This window comes from Pangasianodon hypophthalmus, chromosome 14, assembly GCF_027358585.1.
Source record: "Pangasianodon hypophthalmus isolate fPanHyp1 chromosome 14, fPanHyp1.pri, whole genome shotgun sequence".
Lineage (NCBI taxonomy): Eukaryota > Metazoa > Chordata > Actinopteri > Siluriformes > Pangasiidae > Pangasianodon > Pangasianodon hypophthalmus.
The window spans coordinates 11578563-11599006 of record NC_069723.1 but is presented as its reverse complement, the minus strand read 5'-3'; the positions used below and the strand labels follow the sequence as shown (position 1 = coordinate 11599006).

At 41.6% G+C, this 20444-nt stretch overlaps 1 protein-coding gene across 2 annotated transcripts; it reads right to left on the bottom strand.

The window, feature by feature from the left end:
* Window positions 1-2425: 2425 nt before the first annotated feature.
* Window positions 2426-12529, bottom strand: hic1 (hypermethylated in cancer 1). Of its 2 annotated transcripts, none has more exons than XM_026924118.3 (2): window positions 12288-12529; window positions 2426-4894 (listed from the first exon to the last, which is right to left on the bottom strand). In XM_026924118.3, the coding sequence occupies exon 2, from the start codon at window positions 4875-4877 to the stop codon at window positions 2661-2663; it is 2217 nt and encodes a 738-aa protein (XP_026779919.1). In that variant the 5' UTR covers window positions 4878-4894; window positions 12288-12529; the 3' UTR covers window positions 2426-2660. The 2 variants fall into 2 exon arrangements, with proteins under 2 accessions (XP_026779919.1, XP_034166434.1); XM_034310543.2 differs by lacking the exon at window positions 12288-12529 and adding an exon at window positions 10162-12273.
* Between the last annotated feature and the right edge of the window lie 7915 nt (window positions 12530-20444).

Below are 20444 nucleotides of genomic sequence, written 5' to 3'. Positions count from 1 at the left end.
GACTCATTAGATTTGTATCCCGTTTACGTGTGTGTGTGTGTGTGTGTGTGTGTGTGTGTGTTTGTGTGTCTGGATCCCTGCTATCCACTTAAAATCTATTGGGAAATTACAGCATTTCTCTGAGGCACAAACACGCTGGTTTCTTGTGTGTGGTTTGATAGTCAGTATATACAAAGTCTAAGTGGGAACCCAGTCCAGTCCTGCTTTATTGCCAAGGTTTCAGCTGAAGCTCCTTCAGTCACACCCTGAACATGGGTCAGTCAACTTAGAAACTATGCTTCTTCTTTACCAAGTCAACCCCAGTGTTTATCACTGCAGCAAATTATTGATAAACACATAGCATTTTATATACAGCATAGCATTTAACACTAAGGATTGATATTGCTCTAGGGAAGAGGGTGTGTTCAGAGTTGTGCTGCATACACGGGAATATTTACAGGTGCTCATGCAGAAATATCCATGAAAACACAAGAATAGAAGACAGTTGAGTAAACTACTCAGAAACATTGTTAATAATTATAGAATCTTTTTAGAAACTGACAACATGAACACATTTTCATATTCTTAAAATAACACAGGTTTGAAGAGGACAGCTCTGCCTTAAGAGGGGATGTGTGTGTGTGTGTGTGTGTGTGTGTGTGTGTATGTGTATACGCACTTGTATGTGCATGCTTAGCTATTTCCTAACTTTGTGCCCCCATACTGAGATGGGTCAGGTCCTGAGGTAAGCACCAGTTTCACTTCTCTTTGGTTTTAAGAGTCAATTGATCAAATGTGACCAAAAGAAACATCAACATGATGACATGCTACAGAAAAGTCTCTAGAAGGCAGTGTACTGAAGTTGCCTACAACATTGTAACATGTTCAGTATACTCACTAAGGCTGGGAGGGTTATTAGTCCTATCACAGTGCATTTATGGCTTAAGTAAGTCTTCACATTTACCTATTGAGGTTGTAAATGTCAATAGTGGTCAACAAACTCCCCATATTAAAAAAGGAAAATTCCCAGTATCATTGGTATATAAGAATAAGGTACAGGTGCATATAAACATTGATATGTGACATAAAAAGACATAATATGTCTTTCAAAGCTTTGCAAAATTGGGTGTGCTGTTTGTATGTTATGGGCAGGTGGTGGTCGGGCATGCGGTTGGGGTGATCCAGGGAGTGTGTTCATCACAAGACTGCTTAGCAGCCATGAAATCTGGGATCAGGCTGACAGACAGCACGAACAGTCTGAGAGAATTGGGGATTTCACAGGGCTTATCCTGAGTGGAGCAGCTGCAGTGAGAGTGCTGAGATTTATCCATGCTATCAGTGTCAGGGAGAGTGCCCTATGTCTAATCTTCATGGCTGTCACATTAACAGCTTCACATATTAACCTGAAAGCAACAACACCATGAGTGGGCCTATGCAGCTCTCTGTGACATATACTCTGATTATGGAAGTTTACTTTAAATGCTATTAGATTCATTATTTATCAAATAACGTGGGTTACTTGGATAGAGTTTATATACACTGGATCTGGAAAAAAATGCTTTTGTTTCAATTGCTGTTTGTTTGGTTTTGAGTGTTGTTGAGGTTCGACGGCTTTCTAATGGGTTCACTGTGTTCTCCTGAAGAATGTTTGGGCTGCATTGCTAAATTGTAAATATTACCCGATTTTAAAGGCAACACCCATGCTTACTCTATCTCACCAGATGGACATAAATTCACCACCATGGATTACTGGCATGATTGGAATATGCACAATAATATGTCAGTGGTGCATTCAAATGGATTTGCTTATTCCTCTTTAAACAACCAGTATGAAGGCACTTGTAAGGGGGTGGGGTATAATATGCAAAAATAGTTCAAACTATATATGACAGTCTGGATATTCTCTCTACAAAATGGGATTTACTATATCAATGCATAGAAAGGTTTAAGTCACTTTACCAAAGTGCTGGAAAAATTACTGGCTTCACATCGTTGCTCCCTTTTGTATGGGAATGCTGGGTCACTCAGCAAAGCAGGAAACTGATTTACAGGAGATATCCAGTATTCCAAAAATTCCTCCAATTATCATAAAATTCCAAAGATGTGGCTTTCTCTTTTGCCCAGAATCCCTTTTCCATCCTGGTCAGAAGCCCTGAAAATTGTTCATATGTGCTTTTGTTACTTATTCTATATACACTAGTCACACTTATTACACAGGTTAAGGGTATGATTGCAACACTCTTTTGAAACCTATTTTCTTTGGGGTTTACTTACATACAAAAACAAATAAAATAAATAAAAATGTCTTTTTTTGGTTTCCAATTGACTGGTTGGCTCGGAAGTTGAATAAAAAGGATCTTTTTTTTTTTAATATAAATACTGCACTGTTACGTGAGTGTGTCCATGGTTGGAGCAAATTATAAATAACACAGTTCTTCTTTTTAAAAAAAAAAAAATGGCTATACTGCAAAATGTGTAGAGAAAGGCACTTTTAACAGTCAATGCATCCTGTCTGCATTTTTATCTGGCGAAAGGTCTCTTTCCTCCTGTGTCTGAGGTGCAGGTTCTTTGAAATTGAGGTGAGAGTTAAAATACTGTGGGCAGCATACAGGCATTTAGTTATGTGTCATAGCTGGGCAGCTGAGCTCTGCTGATGGAAGACAGAGTTGGTGGTCTCCTCTCTAGCTGGGGGAGTAGCGGTCAATGGTGCGCGCCTCTGCAGGGAGCTGTTGAGAGGCAGGTGGCAGTGGCAGGACATCCATCTTATCATGGGTGAGGCCTAGGTGCTCTGCAGTCAGTTTGGACAGTGGATAAAGGCTCTCCATGGCCTTGGCATCTGCCAGCAACTGCTGAGAGGCCTGTGCAAGAAGCTCAGAGGCCTTCTCCTGTTTCAGGCCTAGATGTTCAGCTGCATACTTACTTAGGGGAAAGATGCCCTCAGAGAAGTCCATCTTCAGCTTGCCATCAGATATGAATCCCCCACCATTCCCTCCACTGCTGTGCATCTTCATGTGACTAATGAGGTTCCGCTGCTGGGCAAATTTGCCACCACACACCTGACACTCATATGGCTTTTCACCAGAGTGAATGCGCATATGCTCAGTGAGCCTGTACTGCCTAGTGAAGCGCATGCCACAGGCATCACAGGCAAAAGGCTTCAAACCCAAGTGGCTACGCATGTGGCGGGTCATGGTGCCACGCTGGGTGAACTTCTTGCCACAGATGCTGCAGGGGTAAGGGCGGGTCAGCCAGTGGGTCTTCTCGTGCTGTCTTAGGGTGGCCGGATCTTTGTAGGTTTTGTCACAGGAGGCACAGCGGTATGGCCTAATCATTTCCCCAATGCCCACTGGATGTAGGTTCTGTCCTGATTTACTGTCTAGGTAGGTGCCGTGGAGGCTGCCGGTGCTGTTCAGGTTTGTGGGTCCATTGGTGCTGGCGGGTTTGTCAGTGCCATTGCTGTTTGGGTTTTCTAGCTCTCCCACATGATTGAGATCCTCTTCTGCATGGGTTTCCACATGGGCATTGAGCTGCTCAGAGCTGGGGAACCCTTTGCCACATGGAATGCACACATATAGGTTATCTCCAAAACTCTCTGGCTCATAGGGCATATGATACCTCCCACGGGGACCAGGGGGAGATGGCCTGCCTTCGCTGCTGCCTGTTTCCTCACTGCCAGTCCCATTCTCATCCTCTCCATCACAGGTTACTGGCCTGTCATAGCCTCCCTCACTCAGGTTCAGCTTCTCCTCACTGTTTTTGTGGTGATTCATATGTTGGTGGTGTGTGTCTTTATCCTGCTCACCCATGCCCCCACTGTCATCCTCATCATCATCCTCATCTTCATCCTCCACACTGTAGGTCATGGGCTCATTCTTCACCCAGCGATAAATGTTGGAACCATCCCTGCTGCGGTCTCCCGGTTCTTCTGAGGGCTCAGGGCTTGGGGGGCAGGGGTAAGCCTCCTGGCCCTGGGAATTTGAACCATGAAATCGAGGGAGCTGGGGCAGTGGGTTAAGGAGGGGAAAAGACCGTGGAGTGAGAGAGCCAGTGTGGTGCACAGCCTCCATTTTCCCTGAGCCATCAGTAGGGCTAAGCAGAGGGCTTGTGCGGTGACTCAGTTCCCCCTCTGGCTCCTCATTAGGGTGACTCAGATGAGGATGGGTAGAATGCTGCTGGGAGCTGGGGCTCTTCTTGGACAGGTCTAGGCCATATATGGGTGAGCAGTTCCTGTCAGCAGAAGGCAACCGTAGACCTGGCTGTGGAGGCAGGGTTGCTTGAGTATGAGGGTAGGGCTGCTGGCCCTGTGTAGGGACTGGAGCATAAAGCTCTCCTACATGGGGGGCCAGGGAGTGGGGTGGTAGATCCTCCAATGATGGGCCTCGTGGTGTGCTCATCACCCCACCAGGGAAGCAGGGCTGTATTACTGGAGTGGACACTCGCAGCCTTCCCCCCAGCACTCCACTGGGGCTCATTTTATTGTAAGGCAGAAACCCAGACGTGGGTCGTAAGTGGTATTTCCCATTTCTTTTTAGCTTTTTTTTGCACAGGGCTACCAAGTCCAGCAGCTGCAAATAACTAGCAGCTGCTAGCACCGCACCTATGTTGGGCTCTGTGGGAGAGGTGGGGTCACCTTCACTTAAGCGTCCTGTGTATATATAGTCAAGGATGACTCGAAAAACACCTGGACTCACCATCTCGTGGTCCAGGTTGATGAGGTTGTCGTGGACAACAAGGGATTTAAGGTAGAGGCTGCTGGCAGCCAGAATGTTCTTATGAGCACGAAATAGAGCATTTTGCACCACTATGATGACATCACACAAGAAGCCTTTGGTGCGTTGCGTGTTCAGTTGCAAGAGGAGGTGCCTAGCATGACTTGGGACTTCCATGGCATCCAGCATTGTCTTCAGTCCACCACCTGAAACAGTAAGAAAAGAGGTTCAGACCTTATCCAATAACCTCTATATGAACCCTAGTACACTGTTGGGTTTTAAAAATGCTGCCGAAGCCCAAAGTACAGCTGGAAAGCAGCACAGTAAACTGACACTTCAGTTCAGGATGTCATTCTTATGCCAAATTGTCTTGTTGAATAAGTACTGATCGAAAAGACAACTGAAGGCCTATTACTTGAGAAGAGTACCTGAGAGAGGGTCTATGTGCATTATTGGTTGGCAGAGAAGAAAAATATAATAAAAAAAAAAAAAAAAGATACACTGCATTTACAGCCCAAATGTGGTCCCTGCAGTTCACCTTCATGCTGTCTTTGCAGAAAACTAATGTCAAAATATTTCCAATTCATGGTCCATAAAAAGTCCAAATGAATATTTAAAATTGAACTCCTAATAAACGAGAATGGACACAACGGTGAGCATGTAAGTACGTGTTCAAAACCCACAGTAAAAAGGCAAAAAAAAAAAAAAAAAAGCATAGGTGGAAAATGGCAGTATAAATGTGTTTTCATATTGCTGTCTTCCTGATAAAGCATTCCAGAGGTGGTGTGTGAAGTTTTAAACAAAGTCTTACTGAAGGTTTTGCAAGTGTGACGAACAGCAGGTATAAACCAGTGGGACAAAAATGTGTCCAATAAAAGATAGGACAGTCGGCTCCCTTTCAGCTCGGTCAAATAAGGAACTACAGACACGCTTACTGTAAATCTTATCAGAATTACAGGGCTGGGGCACAAACTAATCTTTATTAACATTATATATATAAAATGATCATTATTACCAGGGATGTTCAACAAAAAATAACCAATCTGTTCTATATTAGATGTACAAATCCCTATTACATAACCTATACACGTTTACCAGGATGTGTTGTTTAAACACTGCTACAGAGTACGTGTACTTTATATACAAGATAAAACAGATTTCTGGGGTCCCCTAGGGCATGACTTCAGTGATGGGAAACCAGCAGCTAAATAAATAAGGTCAGCCATAGTCATCCCGACGTTAGTTCATCCTCTCTTTGTTTATGTCTTTGCACGTTCGCTTCTTTTCAGAGGAGTAAGGAAGTCTGTATTTATAAGCTTCAATTTAATTTTTCCCTTAATATCTTAGTGCATGCTTACCGTACTACGTAAACTTTTCATTATTGTGCAGAAGAAAACAAACCGTGGTCAGTATGTTATGGAGCATGCACGACCCGGGGCATCAGTATGCTTTTATATGAGGCAGTGAAAACAAATTCTGTTTTGGGTTTTTGCTCTGTTTTGTTTTTGTTTTTCGTGTTTTTCACTCTGCAAAATCAGGGTGATCCGTGTAAATGTGTCAAAACGACATGAGGCTAAATATGCAAGTGATCAGATGCACGGATCTCTCCCTCACACTTAGAGACGGAGTTGCACTCCGGACACATGCAGAGGCGATGGTGCCGCGCGCTGTGCTTTACTGCGCGCGCAGCTGATAAAGTGCGCTTGCACAGAAACGCAGTGACACGCTCCTAAAACAGTTCTCACACTTATCCGTGTACTGACGGTAAAAGAGTCTGTAACTTTGTGAGTAGACAATAAGTTAACAATCTGGCACAAAACAAACAGCTTGCAAACATTAAAAAAAAAAAAAAAGTAATCTGTAATTTAAACAGAAATAACAAGCAAGATTAAGCAAGCCTCTACACGACAAAAAAAAAGTTAGGATAATATCAATCCTGAATGTTTAGGTCTATAGTGCACCTGTAGCACAGAGCGCACGTGCGCCGTTTTCTGCATGAATTAAAGCGTTAGACTACAGTACAATTTACGCATTTCTGTTTTTAACACGAAGGAATAGTATTCGCAATAATTTATCTCCTATCTCCTATTTGTAGGGGATAAACGTCCGCTACAAATATATACGTCTAAGAAAACATGTTCAAATCTATATAACTCTCCACCTTTATGAGCTTACAGCTTTATTTATACCAAAAACTGTAATACTGAATAATATAATGCGATGGTCACCGACTGTGAGATGATATTGTGATCTCTGTGCATTTCTTCCCAGATCCCTTTTCGTGAAAAAAAAAAAAAAAAAAAAAAAAAAAAAAGCCACAGCTTGGGGTTTGCCTCAGTAATTTTCCTCAGTAATCCCCAGGCCTAGCTCATCATTTCATCATTTGCAGGTGTAATATAAAGCGAAAGGAGAAAGGGTTATAGCTTTCCCATTTAAGAACGACAGTGTTGGGGGAAAAACCCAAAAACACAAAAATTCATGACTTATTGTCATGCCTTTTTTTCTCCTCTCTCTCTCTCTGTCTCTCTCCCTCTGTGTGTGTGTGTGTATGTGTGAGTTTTGTCACTGTTTGCAGGAATAGTAAAATATGCCAAAACAACAGTATTTAAAAGAGCTGCGTTAAGATGCCTGTTTCTAAATATGACCAGTAAAATCAGAATAAAAAGAAAACTAGCTTGTCACTTTTTTTTTTTTTTTTTTTTTGTCGATCAAGGCATTAAACATCCCGTCTTTTCTGTCAGGCGCTCATAGCGTCGAGTCGAGAAGGGAAGTGGTAGCACAAGTAAATCATGTTTAAAAAGCTCTGTTTGAACTCCACGCGTAAACACTTATATCCTCCTGTACACGTCCCCTGTGCTCCTTACAAACCGTGATGTCTCTTCTGAAGATTCTGCAGCCTCATATAAACCGTCAATAACTGCGTGTCAAATACTTTACATACCAATACCTTACATTTCCCTTACAAGTCCTAAAATGAATTAATTAGCAAAATACACGCTCCTAATCGTAATCCTAGGAATCCTCACTTGTCAGATCAACAGTTTGCTTTACTGAAGCCCGTTAAATAAAACACTTTACCTATAAAAAGTAAACAGGTGCAAAAACGGACGTTAGATGTAAGAAAAATCAGAATAAGAATAAACCCAAAGGCGCTGTGGATAAGAAGCATGTGCCTTCAAGATGTAGTAAAGTAACACTTATTCAAAATGGCAATAGCCTTATTCCCAATATATAGTCTGGGTGTGATGGACTAATTTGCTATATTTGGTATGATCCATGCTCTTGCTTTAGGACGGCCCGTGGGTCCTATTTTGGACGGTTTGGTATTCATTAGGCCCTGTGTTTTGTCTGTGTTGTCACTTGGCTGGTTTTGGATTGAGGCAGGGGTCTAAAAGTGAGGGAATTAAAGTCTGCCTGTACCTACATCCCTCTGACTTCCTCCCCCCCTCTCTCTCTCTCTCTCTCTCTCTCTCTGTCTCTCTCTCTCTGTCTCTCTCCCTCTCTCTCTGTCTCTGTCTCTCTCTTTCCGCCCTCAGTCTGTCTATCAGCTCTTGACCACAAATCCATCCTCCCATTGAGATTTATTTCGTCCTCAGTTCATTGCATTATATGTTCAACAAGTCATCTCTTATCCATATCTTATGTTACTGAGCACTTATTTATACGTGATTACAGGTCGGTTTAAAAGTCGTTATACAGGTAGCAATTTTATACTTTATACTTAAAACTTACAGGCTATAACAGCTGATCAGATGGCTCAGTTGGGAATAGAAATAGAAAACCATTATTATTGAATATGTGCAGGGAAAAAAGTGTTTTCGAGTGTAAACAGCCCCAGAAAATAATCATTAGTGAAATAAAACAAGATTTGAACTTAATAAATGTTAAAGTAATAATAATAATAATAATAATAATAATAATAATACGTTTGCCATGAACCAGATATTTGTATACGAGTACCGACATGACTAATGTTAACTAATGATGCGTTTATTATAGCTACTGAAATAATCTAAACTAATGTCCAATAAGTTATGATTAAAAAAAAAAAACTGTAGTTATCATTTCACCTAAATAAACATTTAGGACGATCTGTGTGAATGGGATCTAAAACACTAACTAACAAATAAAGGTTTTGCTTAAATCAGGCCAGTTTTTGATTCAGGATTTCTGCCTCTGGTGATTCCTGTGAACAAGCACGATGAAGTGATTTAAAGGCGCACTTGTAGTCACTGCTAAAACTAGATTTTATACAGTCCTGTTTTTGCCCTAATGTCGTGCGCACATTGGAGCTGCTCGGAGGAGAAAGTGCAGAACTCAGGCAGCATACACACACACACACACACACACACACACTCCCGGACACCAAGTTCATTCACAAATCCCCTTAACACTGCTACAGCCGTTTTTAACACACACCAGCTCTACTTTCAATCACATTTTTAAACGCTTTCCTTCAGGCAAAGAAAGCCACTTCAGTCTCTCAGTCTAAGGGAAAGACACACACTCTGTTATCCGCTTTGAAAACATTGCTCTGCTCTTTCTCCTCAGCTCCTCAAGACATCTTGTCATTTTGCGCCACTGGGAGCAGTTACATTTTGGCTACATTATGATCATTTACTTTTTTGAAGTAGAACCTCAAACTATTTAAATAATCATTTTCTTCCAGTCATATAAACGATAACAGGCAAGAAATCATTTAGATGATGAATATGCTCTTTGAATAACTCTTCTAGACTTCAATTCTTTATTTTTAAAGCATTTTCGTGATGCCCCTAACTTCCCTTCACTACATTTCCAGGCACTAAGTCACAGTGACACGAGTTTCAGTGATATTCTTATTCATCACCTTATTCAATGCTCATCATGTTCTTATTTCACACACTGACAGCAGATTAAATAACTGAAAAATAATTCTTCACGTGCTTCGGTTTGTGAAAACAAACAGCACTCCCAGCAGCATCCATGCCTGCCCAGTTGTATAATCATTCAAATGTAAAACACCATGCACTCTAATCCGACTCTAGTGTCTGTCTTGACACTTGTGTCTAATTCGTGCACCAAATTAGACAAGTAAATACTTTATATTTTGTGTTTGTTTAACAGCTTAGTGGTATAATGACACCTTTGGAGCTGAAGCCTGTAACATAATAATGAATACAGGATGAAGTTATTAGATCAGGAGGAATTATTCTGTGCATGGAAAAGCGTGTAAATACAAAACAATAACTTTGTTTTGTTATGCCAGTAATGCAGATATAGCCTACACTATATACATTGGGAAAAAAAAAAAAAAAAAAAAAAAAAAACGAGAATTAATGTAAGAGTTATGCGACTGTTTATCGAAGCAGCCTTAAAAAAATCCTCGGTAAAATATATACAAGCGTTTAATAAGTGAGCGAATACATACAGAGGAAATATATATCTATAGATACATAGACGTGTATATATATATATATGCATAAGGAGTTACCTGGATAGCCGAGATCTTCTGCCATCCGCTCTGAGTCTCCGGTAATGATCATCTCAGCGCTCTAATGCACGCATTTCTGACGTCTCAACTCTCAACTGCCAGCCTCCAAAAACCATGCCAGTTTTCCGCACACGACTGCCAACTCCTTTTTTTTTTTTTTTTTTAAGATTATTAATTGCTATGAATGTTGTTCGCCCTCCCCTCTCTCTCTCTCTCTCTCTCTCTCTCTCTGTGTTGTCAGGATTGCTTGCTCACTCTCCACCTCTTTCCCTCCTCCTATAAAATATGTGCCCTCGCTACAGCATGGCTTTTTATTTTTTTTTATTTTTTATTGTAGTAATATCCTTTATTTTTTTGCCTGTGTGTGTATGTCAAAAAAAAAAAAAAAAGGCGACTGGAGCTGATGATGCAGTGTGTTTTAGCTCCGTGTGTGATGTCAGTCTACAATAAAACTCTAAAGGTAAAAGCAAGGGCAGGAACTAACAGTGACCCCAACTTGAACTTCACAACACTCTGCTGCCTCGCCTTAAAGAGACAGGCTGGATATTGAGTGTATATCACACCCGCTCACTTCTATAGAAAAACAGCCAGGTGAAATCCCACAAAACAAGGCATCTTCTTCTTCTTCATGTACACTCTGGGGGAAAAAATGAGCCTCATGATGCTTTGCCTTGTCTGTGTTTCAGTAGCAAGATATGTTCTGCCTGATGTCAGTTTCACATAAATTCTCACTTCAACAAGTCACAATGAACTAATTCATGATCATACTTGGGGTGTTTAATCAGATTACAAAAGGAGAAATATCCTCAAGATATCTTCAAGTGGGGAAAAAATCAAACTTTGTGGAAGGATATTGAATGGGACATCAAATTTACAGAGGTCTAAGATAAGCTTGCAATAAATGCTTTTCATTTATTAAAAGCATAGCCCAGATATAATTCATTATGAATAGACAACCTGGATGCATCTGGGTTCTTTCCAAAAGTCATTTAAAATATTCTGACTTGTTCACTAGTTTTTTTTTTTTTTTTCTTAAAGTGAAGCGTTTTATTCAGTCGTTTGGTTATCGTTATAAGTCGTTATAAGTCGTTATAAGTTGTTATAAGTCGTTATGAGCTATACCTTCCAAACTCAGGGTGTTTCTCATCTGATGCATGGATAAACAGATAGTCATTGTGTGTTTTTTTGTGGTTTTTGTGACTAGCCTATCTGTTTAGGAGTGCAGCAATTTAAAATTTGAACATATACAGGTTAAGAGCTAGGCTATGAAACCATTGTGAACATGCAAACTACTTTATTTTGGTAAATTATCTGCCTTAGATCTACTTGCCTATCTGACTTAATTATTTATATATTGAATTTAGTGTTAAAAGATCCAGTGAATCGCACACATGAGGTGTATAGCCTATATTTGTTACTGTGTAAAAATGATTGAGAGATTCAGTGAAGGATCAGTCTTGTCTGGTAAGAGTGTACCGCTTCAGCAAGGTTTCCACCAGCAACAATAAAAAAGTTTGTTGTTTTTTTCCTTTTCCTTTGCCCTACCTTTGGTCTGAAAGAGTGTCAGCGGAGGTGTGACCTCATACTTCTTAATTTAAGCCCTATAACTTCACACAGGAAACTGTCTTCTCAATAGGCTACTTTATTTAGCCCCTAATTTAGATATTTACATTAGATGCAGTTAAATTAAAACCAGCAGATTATTAGATATTTGGTGCTATTTTGTATTTTTTTATGTAAGTTATTGTCTGTTTCAAATGTTTTAAACGCACCCTACATAAAAGTAATAATAATAATAATGATAATAATAATAATGATGATGATAATAATAGTAATAAAAGTCGCAGTAATGTCTCATCAGTGTTCAGACGCAGCGGCTGCGTGTCCTGCGTCTCCATGGTAACGGCGCACTGGTCTCGCGCTCACTGAGCTCACCTAAACATGGCCGCCGCAGGTAGGCTACTCACTTAGGTTCCGCTCCAAACCGCTCACCACTGCACTGAACAGTATGTCCAAAAACAGCAAACTATTTTGACATACTGTTTAGTATGCGGATTAGCACGCAGCCACAGTCTCACCCCAGAGCATACTCTCTCCGTCCTTTTTTTTTTTTTTTTTTAACCCACCTCGGAGTCATGTCTGATGGACCGCTCGGCTGAGTTTTCTCTCTGCAGGATTTCCTCATCCACAGATATCCAAAAAGTCCTCTGCTGTTCGCTACCTTGAGCTATGCTGGAGTCTAGCTCTTCTTCGCTTCTTCTTCTTCTTCTTCTTCTCTCTCTGTGTGTGTCTCGCTCTCTTTTGACTCCGCACGTGCCGCGGTTTGTATCGGACGTTCCGGTTGGAGCTGCTCTCGGTGCTGAGTGGAGCGACCTGCTGACCGCGCGCGCAGCGACACCTACCGGTAACGCATGCGCTGTGAGCACGGGCTGCACCGGAGAGCGCCAGTGGCCAGCAAAGTTCACCCAAACTGTGATCTTTCAGTATCTTTAACAACGTTTGCAAAATGTATATACGCAACATGTATGTGTGGTCCTGTAATGCGCTACAGCTGTGATATAGATGCACTTGATAGGGATACAGGTACTGTTTATAGTCCATCTGCTCTACAGTCTATCAGACTTCAGACTTCTATCAGTGGAAGGCTAAGTGTTAGGGACAAATCTGTATACCGTTTCATTCTTTTCCATCTCACTCTCTTATATTAACAAATAGAGCAATAAGTTGTGGGCAGATCTGTGTTGTTTTTTTAAACCAGAAATAATATAAAGATATTTATGGGAAAACCCCTGAGTGCTAGTAAAGCCACCTTGTAATTTTTAAGGGAAACACGTTCACAGCAACTTCATTATATGGACATTAAAAATGTACTTTTGAAGAGAGGTTTCCAAAGTCCATGCTTATCCTTTATTTACCAAAACCTAGGACAACTTTTTTTTTTTTTTACCTTTTTTTCTTTTTTTTTTTTTCTTCTTTTTAATCTTTTTCAATCAATGCCGGTATATATTATGAAGTTACAGCATTGTTACAGGTTTAGTTTGCTGGCTACAGGTTTGTTGTTTTGAGGAAAGTTAAAGTGGCAGTTTTCAAACAGGGACCCTTTCCTGTAATAATAATAATAATAATAATAATAATAATAATAATAATAATATCACATCTTATATTTATTTTATAAAGATAATCCAGCATTAGGAAGATATGTGCCATCATATCTATTTATTTCAGGCTTGACAGCTTACTGAAATTTCCACAGGTGTGTTAAAATGTAGATTTTTTTTCTCCTTTAAAAATTGCAGACAGATTCAGTTGAATTACGTATATACACTCTTTCAGGTTCTTGTTCCTCTGAAGAAAAACTAAAAGGTTTTATGGAGCAGTGTGTTTCCCTATCAGAAAGTGTTCCAGGTAGAACCTAAGGATCCGTAATTATCCGATGAACCCTTAAAGAACCATTGAAAACTTTTTTTTTTTTTTCCTCAGCATGTACTTGGCTTTGAAGTTATTGAGGTTTGGATTTAGCCCAATTCAAGTGATTAGGCAATTAGGTTTTTAAGAAGTGTAACAACCTCAGTAGTGGCTGATCGTGACCCTTACCGCAGCGCAGGAACGTCATTTTAAAAAATGCAGACTCTTGGCAATACTTCACCTACCTCTGCAAGATCTCAGACCCCGTTTTGAGAGCTATGATAACATGCTGTTGTCATCAAAAAAGTAATTATGTAATGATTAGTTATTTAATTATTTGAAATAAAAAAAAAAGGATATATACAAATTTTCAGTAGTTTCAGGGTTGTATATCTAATTTTTGTGACACTGTCATTTTAAATGGATTAAACTTGTAATTAAAATCAGTTGTAGGGATTGTGACTGTGCACTGTGCAGAACTGAGCCCTCTTACTTCCTGAGCAATCAGAATGACCAGTGACACATCACTGATCAATTCTAGCATTGTTATTAATTATACAAATAACTTCAGACACTTCAGACTGGCTTCAGCAAATTCACTCAAGTGATGCCCTACAATACAGTTGTCATAGATCTGTGAATGAATCATGTTCATTATTCTTTGTTCATTAGCAGTGTAGGGGTTGTGGTTCTGTGCAGAGATAATAGTGATGATTGAGAGAGACACTCACCTGACAGTAGTCTGTTTCTCACTCCCTGCCCCTGACCTTTGAATCACTTTAGCAGATGAGTGATGTCTGTTCCAGGGCTTTTCCCTTCGAATTACCCAAGATCAAGATGCTGCTCTTTCACTAGAGTGGTCAAAGTCACAGGAGTCCAGTTTAAAAGAAGAGGAGGTATTGTCTCTCACTTCCAGTTTCCTTTGATGAACTGTTGATAACCTCAGTGACACAGATAGGCAAAGCTAGACAAAGGACAGATGTGAGCCCTCCAGCACCTGGCTGTTTTTCAGTTCACTTTTAAAGCCAAAGTGTGGAATATAATTCATAAGCCATAAGTATCGGTGGCAGAAACAGTGGTTAAAGATAGCACACAATAGCTTAGGAGAAAGCTGTAAGGTGCAGTATGATGTTTTACTGCTTGACCCATCTTGACATTCCTAAAATAAATGTGGGTCATCATGGAGGTGTTACCATGCAGCAATCTTCAGAGCATATTTTATAGTTTTGATTTAAACTGTAATTAGAAGAATGAAGAAAGAAATTATTTTGTGTGCAGCCTTTATTGATGTTAGCAACAATGATGGAGGAAAAACAAATGAAAAAATCCATTCATTCATCTTCAATAACTGTTTTATTCTGCTCAGGGTCGCAGTGAATCCGGAGCCTATCCTGGGAACACTGGGCGCAAAGTAGGAATACACCAAGAATGGGACACCAGTCCAGTACAGGGCACACAACATGAATACACAGTAATAGCCAGTAAAATGCTCAGACGCACTGTTTTTTATCATATCCTCTTTATCGAGGCCTCTGCCAGACTTTAAATCCAACTTGTCAAAACACTATTTAAAGAAATCTCGGTTAAGACCAGTGTTGAACGATGAACTCTAATTGAACTGTCAGCACTTATACACCTCCAGATTGATGCTGTAAGCAGTGATTTAATTTGAATTAACACAGAATACACAGAGTGACTTCCTTATGATCTGGTGTTGGAAAATCCCAGGTAGACACAGAGCCACATTTAACAATGATAAAGATATTACTTCAGCAAGTTGCAAAAATATTTATATATTTATTTAAGAAAAAAAAAAACAAGGAATTGAGAAAAAGACACAGTTTGAGAGGAAACTTGATGCAAAAATGCCAAGTGGTTTTGAAAAAATAGTAGGCAAAAAGGTTTTGCAAGGGGCATATTTTCTCAGTTCCTTGTTTTTTGTTTGCGGTACTTAAATATTTTTGCAACTTGCTGAAGTTTAATCCTATAGCGCAATATTATTTTTTTGGGGCACTATTAAAGTCCACGATTTGACTCCGTAGCCACACAGCCCCTCACAGCTTCAGGGTTTGATCCTGAGCTCAGGTTTCTGTCTGAGTGGAGTTTTGCATGTTCTCTATGTGGGTTTCCTCTGGGTTCTCCAGTTTTTTCCCACCTCTCAGAAACATGCTAGTCTAAGTTGAACTAGGTGTGAATGAGTGTGTGAGTGTGTTTATGGTATCCAGGGTGTATTCCTGCCTGACACCCAGTGTTCCTGGGATAGGCTCTGGATCTGCCATGATCCATGGTTCCTGGTCAGGATGAAGCAGTTACTGGAGATGGAAGAACAAATTAAGATACTGCACAATAATGAGGCTTATGGTTTGATAAAGGACCATAACAGGTTAAGTTAAAAGGGGGTAGGGAGTGAGAGGATTTAGAGCATTATTTACTGTAATATCTGGTGCAGGTAAACTGCCAAATACATCAACAAGAACAACTATTTTTATGTTTTCTGTTAGTTTTCCCTGGGCTCCACAGGGTCCACAGCATTTCGTTTCAGTGCACACTGGGAATGACTACTAACATTCCAATTAAATTATTCTTACTCCATAAGGGCCTGGCAGATGGCCTGAAGTCAATGCAGAGGAGTTCGGGAACTGGGGTGAAGAGGGTAACATTTAACCAGAGCATCCCCTCCATGGCAGAATGATAAGCACTCTGTCTATTTGTGGTCTGCTCACATGCACGAACATTGACCCACTGCTGCCAGACTCACTCCGTTTGAATCAGTATCACACCGAGAATTGTGCAGTAGGACTGACATTTACACGGACCCTGTCCTAATTCATTCTAATGAGATGTGCTGAGACAGCTTTAGTGCAAGGGCATGCACCAGGGGGATGATTTGCATCCTCTTGGTCTTTTGTGAGAGAACCCTGGCCGCCGCACGGCTCCATCGTGCGCTGGAAGTGTGTGCCGCTTAGTGGAGATGAAAGCTAAATTGAAGGATTTTCGTGATTGATAGTGATGATATGAGTGCGGGCTTTAATTGGGCACGTTGGGATTGGCGAAAAGGCATGTGCACCACTCGCTGGCCAACTGCTTTTCTGTAGAACTCAATGGCCCAGTGGTACGATTCGTTCAAAATACCTTCACAGAGCATGTGTCTATTGTTACCAGATGTCACTCTGAAACGTGGCCTTTTTTGTTTCAGAGTGTTTAAGAGTGTGTCGAGTACCATGGCCCCATGCCTCCTCTGTGTGTCCTATGTTCTTGGCTGGTTCCCCTTCTTTCCCAATGCCAGGTGCTGCAGCACTGGAGCTGGCGGTTATGGGCTCTGTGTGTGTGCACAGCGGACTCGCCAGATGATAATCTGCAGGGCACATGGCTGTACACTGAGTACATTCTCGGCTGCCTTCTCTCTCCTCATTAGTGCTACACAGAGCAGCCATACGCTCTCCCTAACACACACACACACACACACACACACACACACACACACACACCGCAAAAGGGAAGAGTGGCCTTTGTTTTCTGTGTCCTACACACAACCTTTGTTGAACCTCCTCCTTTTCTCTCCTCTCCACCATGTAAATCTCTTTTCTGGCTTAATTCTCACTGAAAACCATATGGTGTGTGACATCATGAGGCCAGGAAGTAGAGAGAGAGAAAGACAGACCAAATGAGAATGAGGGAAAGAGAACGATTGCACCACCAGGTCTCTGTGCAGTGATGTCAGCAGAGAGGCATGCTAGGAGGCCTGTTGGGGGCAAGGGGAGCAGGTTGGAAGTGTTTTCACTTTTCTAGATTTCACTCCCACCTGTATAATCAGAGTACAGTGGGAAAAGTAGCAGGGGTGCTTGTGGACTCAGTGAGAACCGCTTTGCATTCTGGGGTTGTCCCTCTACTGGAATGGGGAATGTTTGCACTCACTCATCATACACATGTATTCTCACTTTCACGCCAAATCCCGCTGGCACTCTTGCACTCTTGGCAGTGAAGGCAAGTTTGCATATGGATCGTATGGATTTTTTTTTTGCCACATCATGGAAAAAGCAAACATAACATCATTGAGAAACACAACTTTTTGAGAGTTTTGAATGCTACTGATGAAAGTCATTAGCCTTAACTACCGATGAAAGCCTACACGTACATGGGAGCCTATAGGATAGATTTGATCCTTCTTGATTTCTTGATGAGTGCAATGTATGCAATATAGTAATGCATGGAGACCTGGAAGAGAAGCAGACTTAACATCTGGGATATACGTTAAAGACTTGCAATGTGAAAAACCGTTTGCACCGAGTTGCCTTAATGAGACAAAAGTGCACATTCTACATCTGTTTGTATTGAACCATGAGATTTTCCATGTTTATACGCTATGATAGACAGAATCTAGGATTTCTCCTCCTACTCCTCAGTGGACTTCACGTCTGTTTCCGCTGCCCTCTCTTTCTCCCCCACTCCCCACTCTGTCTTGCTCCATCTCAGCTCCATCCAACTGCTCTGCTCTGTTTATCTCTATCTCTCTCATCCTCTTAGTCTCTCTCACTGACGAGTCGCAATCTGCGCACCAGGCCTTTTTGTCTGACAGCCTCCCTCCCCTCCTGCATTCGCTCGCTGGGTGAACTCTTCAGCTTTGTTGGGAGGTCCTGGTCTCCATACCACCACCACCACTATCCCCCTTCCTGCCAGCTCTCTATCAGCACGTACACACACACACACACACACAGACACACACACGCACACACACACTACCCCTCTCCTCTCCTCTGATTAATGGCAGAGCTGGGGAGTATGCCAGGCCAGTTCCTTGCTTAGTGAAGTGAAGGGAGAGGAGAGGAAGGGAAGGCAAGGCGAGGCAGGGCCGCTGCAGCTGTGGTTTTGGAGTCTGTCTCTCGGCCCCTGCTCTGCCCCCTTTCTCTCTTCATCTCCTCTCTGGCTCCTCCAGGGACACACGCCTTGGCCAGGCCCCAGGAACCAAGAACCAGGGAGTCAGGACCAGGGGGACAAAAAAGGGGAAACAAGAAAGCAAGGCTGTGATGTATAGCGGGGGCGATTGCACGGGCGAATGAGGGTGAATTTAAGGGAAATGGCAGGATGTTCGAGTTTTCTGGCAGGAATTAAAGATAGCTCAAAAAAGTTCAGGGGACAGCAGGAATGCCAGGAAAGTTTTAAAGAATCATAGGTTACACTTATATTGAAATGATATGTGATGAGCTGATGATAGTAGATGGAACATTCTTCATCAGTTATTTATAGCGTATATTCTAATCCCTTAAGTTTGGAGGAAATAACTCATGAGGTCAGAGGAAACCCTCAAGGAGTATTGTGTCCTTTTTTCAGGATATAAATGTCAGTACACTCAAATTTGCTTTAGATACAGTATATGGAGGTGTTATACCATGTGGATTTCAGTATTCTGTGCAGTTTTGATGTACTCTCTCTCTCTTTTAATGTTTTATGAGCTGTAGGGCTGCGGTGTGCTGACCTCACTCTCACCCCGGTGCCACCCAGCCAGTGCGGGACTCAGGCACGATTGGCCCCTGCCAAAACTCCACAGCGGCACATCTGCTATCCATAAACGCCAGCCACTCACTTCATCTGCTTCACCCACCCCCTACCTCCTCCACTTCTCCTGTTGGTTTATTTCTGCTTTGCCATCTGAGCAGGCCATGTACTGTTTTCTTGCCATCTTGTTTTTGTTTTTTTTATTCTGCCCAAGCAAGCAGTGGTTCTTCTCATATTCCTGTCCTTCACAACCCCGTGCTCCATCTCCCCCTCTTTATCTTGTTCCAACGGAAAAATTTCTCACCCATTATATCCTAAACTGGAAGCCAGCTGAGTGTGGTGGCTGTGAATTAGGAGCCGCAGGATGATCCAGCTCCAAGCCACCAGCATTAACCCCTTCTGGTATTCCCATGGCCCAGTACATCACTGTCTGCATAAGATGTCCTAATTAGATCTCTCCAGTTTGGCTTTGTTGTGAGACATGTTTTACTTTCATTCAGCACTCAGTAAACTGAACATTTCCTTCTGCAATGGGCAGGGACATTTTCGGGTGATCTGTGCGGCTCTAGAGGAAAGCTCCCCATCCACATTCCATTCATGTGTTGCTTAAAGTTAAGGACAATCTCCAGTGTGGGAGGATTAGATTTCCTCTCTAGATCATAAGCATTTGGCCAGGCGCACCACACCCATTAGCTTTAAAAAAGATGTGTTTAACACGTCCTCACTGAATACCCTGTGTGCACTACGGCCTAAAAAAATGAACAAAGAAAATAAATTGAGTGCCTTGACTTAACCGTCCAGAGCTTCAAGTGCACCCCTAGGCAATAAAGAAGTATTACCCTTGTGCAATTGTTTTATCATTATTTTGACTTTTTCCACTGTAATCAAATTCACAGTGTGCAAAAAAAATCACATACTGAACTTTTGCTCCCTTATCCTGGATCATTCTGTCCTTTCCAAGCCCAAGCATTCACCTTTTCTTTTCCCAGACATATTGGCATGAATCTATGGTGGGGTCCCAGCAGAACCCTGGGATGAATCATGTAGCTACAAGCATGCAAGAGCACTGTCTTATGATAAATATTACAAACCATAAATCATTGTTTCTCAGCAAAATGGGGGAAAAAGAACAGAGCAAGGAGAGAAAGTGTGTGCAGAAAAACATTTGGGAATCTGGAGAGAAAACAAAAGCAGGGTCACATTCTCTCTTTCTGTGTGTGTGTGTTTGTGTGAATGGTGGTGAAAATGGGGCTTCAGGTCAGAAGGACCACGGGGGAGTGGGAGTGGTGGAAGAGGCAGAGCCAGCGGCTTCGGACTGAAGCCATGTTCTTCAACCAGAAAGTCCAACAGAAGTCTGCAGAGATTTGCATATACATACGCCAGTG